The sequence below is a fragment of the Aplysia californica genome, unplaced genomic scaffold (assembly GCF_000002075.1).
Source record: "Aplysia californica isolate F4 #8 unplaced genomic scaffold, AplCal3.0 scaffold01054, whole genome shotgun sequence".
Lineage (NCBI taxonomy): Eukaryota > Metazoa > Mollusca > Gastropoda > Aplysiida > Aplysiidae > Aplysia > Aplysia californica.
The window spans coordinates 129777-144138 of record NW_004798324.1 but is presented as its reverse complement, the minus strand read 5'-3'; the positions used below and the strand labels follow the sequence as shown (position 1 = coordinate 144138).

At 40.6% G+C, this 14362-nt stretch overlaps 1 protein-coding gene across 1 annotated transcript in view; it reads left to right on the top strand.

Moving 5' to 3' along the window:
• The window catches only part of LOC101848855 (C-factor), a 17070-nt gene extending 8828 nt beyond the window's left edge, over positions 1-8242 (top strand). Inside the window, exons 2-4 of the mRNA XM_005111403.3 lie at positions 384-522; positions 1942-2110; positions 7161-8242. Coding sequence (XP_005111460.1) covers positions 384-522; positions 1942-2110; positions 7161-7395 — 543 coding nt within the window. The 3' untranslated portion in view covers positions 7396-8242. The remainder of the gene's footprint in view (positions 1-383; positions 523-1941; positions 2111-7160) is intronic.
• Positions 8243-14362: the final 6120 nt, after the last annotated feature.

Here is a 14362-nt window from a genome sequence, read left to right as displayed (position 1 = left end):
TCTTTCTTTCTTTTTTCTTTTCTCTCTCTTCCCTCCCTCCCTCCCCCCTCTCTCTCTGTCTCTCTCTCTCTCTCTCTCTCTCTCTCTCAAACAAGTTTTAATTAAAGCGTCACTTGAAAAGGAAAAGGCAGTCTTTACCAGCTTGCGAGACTACTTTGGAATGGAAATTCTTTAGGGATGTTAATCCTGGTTAACGTTGCTCAGACAACTCATTTTGCATATTAGTGCAGTCCTCACTGCTACGAAGTTCATTTTGTGTTCATCTGTTATAATGTGTTCCTTCTTTTCTCTAGTAGTGCTGGAGAATGTCAGCATGGGTCATTATTTTGCTACTTGTTACCAGTCTTTCTTCTCTCTCTTCCACCCCCCTTTTAAAAAAAAAGGAAACCAAAAGCATCCTTGGAGACCGAGGACTGAACCTTTTGATCAACAATGCTGGTATCCTTTTGGGTGGCCTCGAGGGCAGCCTTGCAGCTCAGTCACGGGAAGACTTGCAGAGGCATTTCGATGTCAACTGTTCTGGTAACATTTTATTTAAGTTGTTGTCATTATTTGTCATATTGTGCTCATTTGTCCTGTGATAAAACAACAGGGTAATTTTATTCTTTCTCTTCCACACTTAGGTGCACTTCTTTCAAGAAATCAGACTTCCCCCTCCCTCCCCCCATTCTGTTGTGGAGAGTGCCATATATTAAAAAATGGCTGCATAACTTTCCATATATATTTCGCATCAAATTATGAGAAAATACAGGAGGCATGCAGGGCTGCCTAAATTTACAAATTTTTCTGGTAGGCCTAGTTACCAATTTTGGACCTTTTCTACTACCATAGGCCTACCGATAAAGTATAAAGGTGTCAAGACTACCGAATTTGCGATGAGTTCCGAGAGTAAAATAAAAAATAAAATGGCCCGCTCTGCAATGCTTCCAATCTTCCCTATTTTAAGGAATCGGAACATCCTGAAAGTTCCGTACTTGCCGCATCATCATACCAGTTCCACTCCTTTAAAGTAAAAAGGGATAGCATGGGCTTGTATTTATTGGTATTCTGTAGCAAAGGATTGGATTTGCTTCCGTAACGTCCCAAATATTTGCAGCAACTCAACAATAAGGAATATTTAAAACCTGCCGGGTTGCACATTACGTACACTCAATCATTGCGCCTTTGAACTGTCATTGCGGGTCGGTCAGCAATGCATTTTCTCGTGCAAATTGGCCAAAGTCTGACTAGTCATTATAAATAATCTTTCTTCTTCTTTTCATTCACTCATTCTTTCTGTCAATCTTTTCAAGATTTTCAACGTCACCATGTCCCATGCTCTCACAGTCCTTCAAGTTCCAGCATTCAGTACATATATGTAAATGTTCTCTTCCACTGTCACTTTTTGCTTTTCCTCAAGTCCAAATATATAAATGGTAAAACCATAACATGATTTTGACAGTTGATGTTTTGGCCCTTCCACAGGCCCAGATCAGAATTACAGGTTAGAAGAAAACTAGTTAAAATTGTCTGTCGTACTTAAGTCACACAGGACTAATCAGTGCCTTAAAATACATATGCTGTTGTCAGAAAATGTTTTTTAATATAATATCATTTTTATTGGTATGTGCTATGGCTTTTGAATCAGTGTGGCTTTCACCCTGCACTCAAATCCACATTCAATACTGTTTGACAGGTGCCTTGAAGGGCAGCCCATCAATGTTAAAAAAATTAAAAAACACATCTCTTTTCATCGACACTGTTCGCCTTCACTTACTTATGAACACCCAACCGTCTTGATGAAGCAATCCAATCCGGACATTGGTCAGGGTCGGCAGTCAGTGAGTCAAGATTGAACTTCTTGACTTTGCCCTTTTGCTCATAACACTGTTGACATGTACTTAAAGCATCTTCCTTATCAAGTGTACAAAACAAGATGTAACCTTTGTTTGTGTTGTCCAGGCCCCATCATCGTGGCACAGAAGTTCCTGCCTCTCCTAGAGCTAGCAGCAGCTCAGAACAAGTCCCAGCCCATGAGTTGTAACAAAGCTGCCCTCGTCAATGTTTCGACCATCATGGCATCTCAAAACCTGACATATCAACATGGAATCGGGACGACTTATGTGTACAAGTGAGTGCATATTGCTTCCAAAGTGTCTGGATATAAACATTGTGAACTTGATTGTGTCACAACCCGGTGGTATCAGTTTTTGGTTATGTGGAGTTGTTGGTATTATCTTAAAGCTTGTTCATTTTCCTTGCATTTGATGAAAAAAAATATCCTTTTATCCTGAATAGAATTCGAGATATTTGCGATTGAAAGAGGTGGGGTTGCCGAGTTTCAGAAGTAAAATTAGCGAAAAAGTGGCCGCCAAAATTCAGTGACTTTCGTAGCTCAAGAGTCTTTGAAAACTGCAAATTTACAGTTTTCGTGCCTTTAATCAACGTTTTTGAAATCAAATCCACACATAAAAGTGTTTTTGAATGGATACTCAAGGTGCTTAGCCAAAAAACAAAAATTGGAAACAAAATTTCAAACTGGCCGAAAAATGCAGATTTCTTCGATTTCATTATTTTGATGAGCGCCTGATTTCACCTGCCCCTGCAGGTGGGGGGCCCCTTAATTTTACTATGGGGGAGCAAAGAATACACCTGCCATCATACTGCGTGACGTAAGAGACGACTAAAAGTGCAAAGGTCTGGTCGCCCGAAAAGTGCCAGTTTGCGGAGGGCCAACTACCCAATCCAGTAAAAAACAATAAGTTACAGAAACACGGACAAACACAGCTTTTTATTTTTCGATCTTGGGAGACGGAGGAGCTTCTGCACCAGCAGGAATGATGAAGGACAGCGGACAAAGCCAAAAGGACTCTTCTGACCTGAAACCTCTGTCGAACAAGTTTCTCCGGATTGCGTCGCGGAATGTTTGCACCATGTATGAAGCAGGAAAGAGTTCTCAAGTAGTACAAGAGATGAAGAGATAGAGGCTGCACATATGAGGAGTCAGCGAAACGCACTGGATACAGTCTGGACAGAAGCAGCTCAGCTCGAGGGAACAAGTGTTGTATTGTGGGAGGGAAGACAAGCACCATGCGGAAGGAGTGGGAATCATTTGAAGTAAGTATGCACAGAAGTGACTTAGAGGATGGGAACCACACGGGGAAAGGATCATCTTGGCTCCATTCACTACAAGGAGCAAGAGCATCAACATGAATATAGTACAGATCTACGCCCCAACAAATGATGCTTCGGATGAAGACAAGGATGCCTTTTACTGCCAGCTCCAGGGGGTCATCGACAAACTACCAAGGAAGGATGTCAACATCATAATGGGAGATGCCAATGCCAAGATTGGTCAGGACAACGACAACATGGGGTATGAAAGAATTGATAATGAAACAAAACAAATCAGCGCACGTAACACTAATTCTGAAAGAACTACACTGGCTGCTAATAAAAGAAAGGATCAAATACAAAACTGCCGTTCTCTGTTTTAAATGTATAAATGATAGTGCACCTTTTTATCTTAAAACATTCCTGGAATTATATCATCCACCTAGAGCCCTTAGATCAGCCTCTGATAATCTAATTCTTAAAACTCCAAAACAAAATTACAAAACATACGGCGAGCGTTCCTTTTTGTTCTTTGGTCCCCAGGTATGGAACGAACTCCCATATAAGATAAGATCTGCCCCAACAATTTCCATTTTCAAAAATCAGCTGAAGCATTTTTTATCCACAAAAGCATACCTGTCAAAATGATGTACTGTGATATATATGCATGTGTATGCCAGACTTTGAGACTGAAGAAATAGCGAATGAGAATGAGAGAGAGAAAAAGTAGAGATAGAGAGAGAAAATAGAGAGAAAAGAGAGAGGGAGAGAGAGAGAGAGACAAAGAGAGAGAGAGAGAGAGAGAGAGAGAGAGAGAGAGAGAGAGAACGGAAATGTTTTTCTATCTGTATAGAATTAATGTTTTAATGAATGTTTCTAGCTACTCACGTTTCAACTTTATTTTGACCGCTCGTGAATTTTTATTGCATTGTATATTTTAAGTGAACACATTTTCAACCTCACTGCGAGACTGTTTTTGTCGTATAAAATTTTACACATATGCATTTATATTATATGTATAATACTTTGTTTTACGTACACACTTGTTGATTAATTTTTAAGATGTGATGTCTTTTTCATTGTAATGTAATTTTAGGAAATGGAAATGCGCAGTATAAATGCTGTTTATTATTATTATGGGACAACATGGCTTGGGACAAATGAATTAGAACGGTGAGCGATTCGCAAATATATGTGCTTTCAACAGTTTTGTCATTGGAGGCTCTGTATTTCCCCACAAGAGGATTCACAAGGCCACATGTGTTTCGCCAGATGGAGTGACGGAGAACCAGATGGATCATTTTTGTATCTCTCGTAGGTTCAGGTGTTCTTTAGAAGATGTCAAAGTACAGAGAGGGGCAGATGTTGGATCGGATCATCATCAGCTGTTGGCAAAACTCAAGCTTCGACTCAAAAAGCATGGAACCAGCACAGGAATCAAAAGAACAAAGTTTCAAGTGAGTCTCTTGGACAGACTCAAGAAAGAAGAGTTTCAGCTGCCTCTGAGGAACAGATTTCAACCTCTGGCTGATCTTGGCGGAGAGGACACGGAGGTGGATACACACTGGACCAAGGTCAAAGAAGTCTTTACATCAACATGTCAAGAAGTACTCGGTGGGAAAAAATGAGAGCACAAGGAATGGATTAGCCAACACTCTCTGAATTTAATTATGATAAGAAGACAGCTGAAGATAGAAGCGAATGCAAGTAGAACAAGAGGATCAAGAGTGGATGCATTGGAGCAGTACAGGACAACAGCTAAAGATGTCAAGAAATCGCTAAGAAAAGACTAGGAGGAATTCATGAACAGGCTGGCAGAGAAGGCAGAGGAAGCAGCGGTAGGAGGGCATATGCGAATCCTTTACCAGACCACAAGGACACTTGCTGGAAAATACGGGAAACCTGAAGTACCAGTAAAGGACCAAGAGGGGAAAACCATTTTTGGAAAGGAAGCTCAGTCTAAATGATGGGTAGAGCATTTCAACAGTCTCCTGAACAGACCACCACCGAGTAACCCACCAAACATCCTGCCAGCAAGAAATGAGTTACCAATCTGCTGTGATGCTCCTTCAAAACAAGAGATTCTGGATGCCATTAAGAAGCTGAACAAAGGTAAAGCAGCCGGTCCTGACCAGATTCCACCTGAAGCCTTAAAAGCAGATGCCAATGTGACAGCAGACATCCTCCTCCCACTGTTTACCAGGATCTGGAATGAGAGCAAGTTCCCAAAGGATTGGAGAGAAGGACACCTCGTGAAGCTTCCAAAAAAGGAGGATCTCAGCATCTGCAGCAACTACAGAGGGATCACTCTTCTCTCAATACCAGGTAAGGTTTTCAACAGAATCATTCTAGAGAGAATCAAGACAGCAACGGATCCAAGACTAGGGGATGAACAGACTGGTTTCCTGAAAAATCGCTCAACCACCGACCAGATTGCCATGCTGAGGATTATTGTGGAACAGTCCCTGGAGTGGAACTCCCAGCTGATCGTCAACTTCCTTGACTATGAGAAGGCCTTTGACAGTGTAGATCGAGCAACACTATGGAAGATAATGAGACACCACGGAATCCCACAGAAGTTGGTGAACCTCATCAACAGCATGTACGAAGGGACAAGTTTCAGGGTTGTACATGATGGCCAGCTCACTGACAGCTTTGACATCAAGACATCTTCATATTGGCAGTCGATTGGCTGATGCAGGAAACCACCAGAGGACACAGAAATGGTATACAGTGGACACCATGGATGCAGTTGGATGATCTGGATTTTGCAGACGACTTGGCGCTTCTGTCGCACACCCAGGAACAGTTGCAAGCAAAGACTTCAGTATTAAACAGCCTTTCGGAGTCTGTTGGATTGAGGGTCCACCCCGGAAAGTCAAAGGTCCTATGGACAGATGCATAACGAAAGGAGCAGGTCACAACAGAAGGAAAGGCACTAGAAAAAGTTTAATCCTTCTGCTATCTTGGGAGCATAATGGACAGAGAGGGAGGAACAGGTGCTGAAATAAAGTCACGCATTGGAAAAGCACAGGCTGCTTTCATATCTTTGGATAGGATTTTGAAGACCAGAGATATCTCACTTCGAACAAAGCTAAGGATTTTCATTTCAAATGTGAAGTCGGTCCTGTTGTATGGATGTGAGACATGGAACTCATCACAGACTTGCATAAAGAGGATCCAGGTTTTCTTGAACAGGTGTCTAAGAAAGTTACTGAGGATCAGATGAACAGACAGGGTCGCCAATATGGAAGTGTTAAGGAAAACAAGACAGATCCCAGTCAGAGATGAGGTAGGAAGAAGGCGGTGGTGATGGATTGGACATACTCTCAGGAAGTCAGTTTTGGATTGGAACCCTCAGGGTAAGAGATCAAGGAGAAGACCGCGTGGAACCTGGAGAAGAATCACAGAAATCGATGTACAGAAAAGTGGGAAGACATGGAATAACATCAAGAGGCTAGCCCAGGATAGAGAACGGTAGAAGGTGTTTGTCCGTGGCCTATACCCTGGTGCAGGGTGAGAAAGGCAATGATGATGATGATTTCACCACGATGAGTCACAATTACTATCAATTCTGGGGGAGGGGTGGGGTGCATTTATTGAGACTTTTAGTTTTTCAATGAGATTTCAGTATGGTTTTGCTCCTAATTCTGTTAATGTGCACAGTCAAGCCTACTTTAGTGACTAGCTGTCCCAGACTTTACCTGTACAAGCGACCATTTCCCACGTTTCCGTTTGCAATTCTTTCTCTGTGTAATGATTCTGTCCAAGACAACCACCTGTCCATTGAGACTGGCTGCTTTATTTTATCAGTCGAATACACATTTGATTTTCAGGCTGTAACTGATACTTATAACTGTGCTTTTCTTTTCACTCTTTATATTATTGTGTGTGTTTGTGTGTGTTTGTTGAGTTGCACATGAAGTTGAAGTTCAAAAGAATCTTTATGAAGATAAGATTTTCATTTTTAAAATATCTGCAGCGAATGTCTGGGAACTTTCTCCATCATAATGAAGAGGAATAATCAGTATCGTTGAACTTCCCCCCCCCCCCCCCCCCCCCCGTAGGTGCTCCAAGGCTGCAGTGACCATGGCCACAATTATGATCTCTCGAGAGCTGAAAAGTGCTGGTATCCTGGCTTTCTCTCTTCACCCAGGCTGGGTACGCACAGAGATAGGAGGAGATGCAGCCCCTCTGTCGACTGAAGAGAGCATTTCAGACTGCCTCCGTGTGATCGCCGCTCAGACCGAGAAGAACAATGGGAAACTTGTTGATAACACTGGTGCCGTGTTGCCTTTCTAAAGAGCTGCTCAGTTTGTTTTTGTTGGGTTTTTTTGGGAGGGGGGTGGTAGGTTGCATTGCACACAGCTTTTATTTTACTACTCTTGTGTGAGATAAAACCTATTGAAATATTTTTATGCTCTCTTTTCCCTGACATTTTACTCTTTCAGTAGTCATAACATTGAATTTAAAATGAACGCTATCCTATGTGCCATGTCTTGTAGACATGTCAAACGAAGGAATGTTTTCTTGCTTACGGCAAGGGTCCCACAGAGGAATGTACTCTTACTATCTTCAACCTTCGAGCAGATTTTTATTTGGTTATCTGTCTTTGAGCATAATACGATGATCAAGCATTTTTTATATTTTTTTTTGGGTAGTAATTGTGTGGAACTCAGGAGGATTAATATTTCGATTTAGTAAAATTTTTAAAAAGTACAATATTGGGATTTCATCTGCAATGTTGTTAGAATTTTACTCACTCACTCTTCGTGCAGGAAGCAATAATATTTGCATTCATAATATATATAACAATTAATTATTTATCTCAGGTGAATTTTGAAGCCTTTAACAGGTGTTTGAAAAATCTAAAGATTTGCTTGCAAGCAGTTGTTTAAACTGTAACAAACTGATTAGATTTTTCATTATCTTTAGCTGGTTGCCCATTCCCATGTTGATGAAGTGAAGAAAATATTATGTATAAAGAACAAAACTCTTCTGAAGGAGTTTGAACTCATGACCTTTTGGTTATGAGCCTGACAGCCTAACTGCAAGACCACCACTTTCAGCACACAAGTGACAGCTTTGACTACGACCCTGAATGCAACATTAATGATTAGAGCAGTTTGTCTCTTTTTTTTGCTACCGATAGTTTGTTTTAAGCTCATGTGACTGCCTCTTACCTCAGCTTAACATTGATATATAGAGCAATTTAGATGTGTTTTGTTACTTCAGTTTATTTTAGTGCAAATAGCTACCTCTTATCAAATAAACATTGAGGAAAAGAGTGGTGTATCTCTCATCAGTGCAGATACTTTTTAGTGCGTATGTATCATTGCCCCTACTTCAGTTTAATGAATCTGTAGGAGGGGGCTCTTGTGGTCAAGAGCTTACAGTGTTTGCCTCTTATTTAATAGGTTCGAAACCTGACAGCAACGGACATTTTTTCTCTGAAATTTGTTCCTTTCATCTTCTTTCCTGCTCTCTAACCATGTTCTCTCATCTGCTCTCGTCTTCATTTCTGGCCCCCCTCCCTCCCCTTTGCCCCCTCCTCTGAGATCTTGACTCTTTCTGCAGCCTTTCTACAACTACTCCTCGGCTCCTACTTATTGCTGTTTTTCAGGAACACCCCTGAATTTATGGTAGGTAAGATCTAATACCTAGTACCTAGCCTTCTCGGATAAGGGTGAAAAATCTTGGCGACCCCGTTTGCAAGTTGCGCATGTTTAAAATCCCTTGGTTGTCCAAAAATCGATAAGCGTATGTTTTGGCAGCTACCTAGGCAAAATTCAAAATTAATTCCTACCAAACTAAAAATGTTTTGTTTGTCCCGCGCGCTCTTATGACTTTATGCAGTTGTGAGTGCTGTAAAACACTTACCAAAACAAGAATCTGTATGTCAGTTTCTCTTTTTTTAAAAACGAAATATACTTAATGTCTGGAGCTTATAGCTGTGAGATTTATCCCCGATTGAGGTTTCTTTTTCAATATTTTTTACTGACAAAATTGCAATGTATTTCTCAAGATCTCAGTTTGAAATGTTTGTCATTCTGTACTGAAAACCTCCCAAAGCACCACTTTTGAATGTTACGTCTTTTCCACCCCTTTTGGTGGACTCGGCCAGTTGTTTTACAGCATACTTTGTCCTTCCGATATGTTTGTCATAATTAGGTTCGTTTTCTTCATGTTCATTTGAGCTTTTGGTAATCATTTACACAAGCTGCAGCTCACTGCACATGAGTTTTCTTTCTTTTTTTGTGTATTTTTTAAAATGTGTTCCGGTATTTATTTTACAAGTAATAGTTAGGAGCTTTGCTGTCCTACGCCAAAGACCCAAGTTTGATCCCTGTGTAGGGCGAATTTTTCGCAAGTAACTTGATGTTTTTGGTGGGTCTTTCTATCCCTCTCAGCAGGGATGACTCTGACATTCAGGGTCAAAACACGCCTCCTAAATGATCTAAATTGTGTCAATGGTGATGTAAAAACACATATTCATTAATTGATAGCCTTTCTAGCATATTTCTAATAAAATACTTGTAGTTACAGGGTGGTGTTATATCCAGGCTTTTTTTTACATGAATCTACATTTGCAGCATTTCACCATTTCTGATAGTATTGTTTTTTTTTCTTCTGATTTTTGTTTTAGGACTAGTAAAGCACATTATATCTCAGTTATTTCCGGACCAAGAGTGTGCTTGTGACTGGAGCCAGTGTCACCATTGATCCCAGACAAGTGTTTGTCTTTTTTGTTTTGTTTTTTATTTTCATTATTTGTTTGAGCTCTTTTAATATATTTGCAGCCACTTTTTACTTCTCAATGTTTGACACAATTCAGTGTTTGATGTACATGTAATTATTCAGAGTCTGACCCAATTATTCAGCATTTGACACTATTATTCAGTGTTTGATACAATTATTCTGCGTTTGACACAATTTAGCTTTTGACACGATTCATGGTGTGCATGAGAGAAACAAGCCGGCCAGTAAGACGTTTTCTGTAGTGTCAAGACAATGAACCTACTGTGAGTGTTTTGCATGAAGTGTTTTTTCACTCTTGTGTGTAACTGAAATCAACATGTTTTTATGTAGAAGTATTACACAAGGATTGTGCCAGATGTGGATGAGAACAAATTTCTACTTAAGCTATTAAACAACTGCAGCAGCTTGTCACCAGCCTCAAATCAAGGTGCCTAGCGTTTTCTGAACAAGATTGTTTTGCTGAGTTTTGACATGTTTTGTTTTTTCAACAGGGTAAATATTATGATTTTGCTGGGGGTTGGGGTTCATCTCAAGATTTTTAGAGAAACTGCTCATATACATCTTAGGTGACAATAATTAATTAATTATTTTTTTCTCTGTTGTTTGTCCATGCTTTTTTTCACTAATTGTGCCATATTATATTGTTATATATAAATTTGTTATTTCTGTGCTATTGTTTGGTTTTTGAAATTTTGAAATTTTATGTGCAAAATGTTTACCTGCATCTATCAACCATAGCTTTGTGTCAGTTTATTGCTTCAATAAAGGTAGTCTATTGCCATTATAATTATCTTGTACACTCTCAGCTTTTAGTTGTCGTACTCTTTTTTGGGGTCTTTTTTGTTTTGTTTTTCCCAAGAAATGTTTGAAAATATCATAAAAAAGGCTTTACTGCAAAGAACAGCAAAGTGGTTTGTTGGGGGGTGCTTTCATATCAAACGTCTATTGTCCTTATTTATCTCTCCTCCTTTTTTGTGTTTGTTACTCTCTTGCAGCACCTCTAGTCTTCGGCACTTATTGAACCTTATTGTTTTGCAAGTGCCATAATAATACTCTTTACTAAAACTAAACTAAAAGTAAAAGAACAGAAAATTGTTACCCCTACGGAAAAAAGCTGTGTTTTCTTGAATGTGCTTTTACTTTGACAGGCAGATCTGCTTCATGATGATAATTTATAATTCATCGTCAATCAAAGAGCGGAAGGGGGTTCTTGTGCCCTAGGGGTTAAGGTGTTTGCCTCTCATTCAAAGGTCGCGGGTTCGAATCCGAGTAGCAACGGGCAAAATGTTCTTTTCTAAAATTGTTTCCTTTCACGTTCGCCTCCTTTCCAGCTCTCTAGCAATGTTCTGTTTCCTGCTTTCGTCTCCACTTTCTTCCCCCCACCCCGTCACCTTCTTTGCCCCCTCTTCTGGGCTCCAGACTCTTTCTGCAGCCTTTCTACTGCTACTACTTGGCTCCTTCTTACTGCTGTATTTCAGCCACATTCCTGATTTTCTGGTAGGAAATATCTACACCTGGCCTTCTCGGACAAAGGCTAAACATCTCTGAGGTCTCGTGTGCAAGTCACGCACGTTGAAGATCCCTAGGGGGTCTAAAATCGATAAGCGTAGGCTTCGGGCGAAATTCAAAATTTTCTACCGACTGAAAAATGTTTAATGTGTCCTGCGTGCTCATATGACCTTATGCTCTTGCGAGCGCCGTACAACACTTAACACCCCCCCCCCCCCAAAAAAAAAAAAAACAACAACAAAAAACCCCCAAAAAACCCAAACAAAACAAAAAACAAACAAACCAAAAAACCAAAAACCCAACAACAACAAACAAACCCCCAAAAACAACAACAACAACAAAAGAGCACAAGACCGTCTCGGAATTGGGTGTGCTCTAGTGTGGTCTGCTCTTTTTTCCTGTCATACATTTATCGTTCTTTTCTCTCCTCCTCCTTTTCTATGCTTGTTACTCTCTTGTAACACCTCTAATCGTCGGCGCTTATCATTGCATGTATTAACTTATTTATTATGACCTTATTGTGTTGCAAGTACCGTAAAATTCATGCTAGTAGGTGATTGGCGGGTGCTCTAGGGTGGTTTGGTCCTTCTTTCCTATCATACATCTATCGTCCTTATCTCTCGCCCTCCTTTTCTGTGTTTGTTACTCTCTTGCAACACCTCTAATCTTAAGTACTTATATGATCTTATTGTGTTGCAAGTGCCGTTAACGCTAGCTAAAACAGAACAGCCAAAGAAGTTGAGACAGTCTCGAGCCGGGCTTGGTTCTTCCACAAAACAGCAAAATGTACACATCATCTTCAGACTGTGGGTGGTTGACGGGTGCTCTGGTGTAGTTTGCTTCTTCTTTCCCATCACTATCAAACATCATTCGGTTGTGGTCGAAAATGCGCTCCGAGAGTACACAACAGTGAAGGCAACATTGGGTAGAGAATGTCGCAACTGGCCACTTGGAGCTACAAACGCTGAAATTGAAACCCTGATAGAAAGGCATAGCGAACATGGAGATGCTGTGATCTTCACGGATGGATCAGTCAACAGAGGAGTCAAATCAATGTCGGAGTTGATGGGGTGGTAGTGAAAGAGCAAAGTGGAGCAACTGCACTGACATTGACAACATCAAGTATGTGTATGGAGATAAAAGCCATAAGTGAGGCTCTACACTGGATCAAGAAGACAAGCCCTCAGCGAGCAGTGATCATTACTGACTCCATGCGCACACTACAGAAGGTACAGAAAGGGATGCTGTATGCGGACTGGAAGGCTACGATCAGGGAGAGCAGCCTGGAAAGAGTGGCCTGGATCTTCTGCCCAGGCCACGCGGGGGTAACCGGCAACGAGAGAGCAGACAAGCTAGCTGGAGAAGCAAAAGTGGGAGGGAATTTGACACTGAACCCACCAACCGTCCTAACCGCTGTAAGGGAAAATTTGAGGAATAGGGCGGATAGCGGTTCCCACATTCGAGGTAGATTGATGAAGGAGAAGGGGATCCAAAGAGGAGAGGGGAAACACAGCCATCAGTGCGGACCAGTCCGACGGATCTCCAACCAGATTATGATGGATACTATAAGCAGACAGACTCTGGGATGGATCCTGAAGAGGGGGGGGGGGGGAGCAGAGATGGACATGTTCCGACTGCAGTGACCCCAACACAGTGGACAAGTAAGTAAGTATCAAACATCTATTGTCCTTATCTCCCCTCCTTCTTTTTTTTTAATGTTTGTTACTCTCTTGTAACACCTCTTATCTTCTGGCACTCATATGACCTTATGCAGTTGCGAGTGCCGTAAAACCTCTACATGTACAAAAAAAAAATCTTCCGTCTGGCGTCTGAAGTGTAGCGGTTAAGGGCTTTCCTGTCACACGCAGGACACGGGAGTTCGATTCCGAAGTGGGGAGAACATTTTTAATATCGAGTTTCTCTGTCTTTTCGCCGGAATGTATCCCTGTCATTTCATTCCGGGTTGCCCCAGACAGGCAGTGTCGGAAGCCTGCCTCATAAGTGATTATATTATAAATTGTGTCGATGGGGCATACAAAACATGTACACTTGGTACCCCCCCCCAAAAAAAAAAAAAAAAAAAAACCCAACAAAAAAACCAACAACCAAAAACAACAACAAAACAACACAAAAAACAACCACCCAAAAAGAAAGAACAAAACAAACAAACAACAAAACTTCAGGCTGCTGTTTCAACATCGAATGACGTCACCAACCGAGAGGAAAAAAGAATGAAATATTATAAGATAGTGTTAGATTTCTGTCAATATTTATTGATAACGTCATGACAAATTGCGGCAAAAAGTCTGCAGGTAATCACAATTTTCAACAGAGACAGGAAACGAAGAAAACAAACAACTGCCACCCCCTAAAAAAACAACCCAAACAAAACTGAGCAAACAACCCCCCCCCCACACACACACACACACACACACACACACACACACACCCCCCCCCCTCCACAACCACAAACACACAAACAAACCTTAAAAGAAATAGGAATACCATTACATCTTACAAGATAGGTAGGTCACAATATATAAACCACAGAGTTTATAAAAAATAGTTTTTCGTTACATGAGGAATTGGACAATACAAAGTAACATTATACTGTTTAAATTTAGAAATAATGCAAGAAGGGCAAGATACAAATATCACAGCATTATAGTTATAGTTAGTTATGTTGATGAATTATTCATGTAGTTACAAATAACGATATCTACATTAAGTCATTGAAATTTGAAGTAATACAATAAATTAAACTAATGCGGTAAATAATAATAAATAGATTAACTTAACCCCCCCAAAAAAACAACAACAAACAAACAAAAACAAACAACCAAAGAAACAAAAAACAACAAACAAAAACAAACAAATAACCAAACATGTAAGAATAACAAGAAAAAGCTCATTTAACTCTCTCTCACACACACACACTCTCTCTCTATATCCCTCTCTCTCTCACCCCCCCATCTCTCTCTCTTTCTCTCTCTCTCTCTCT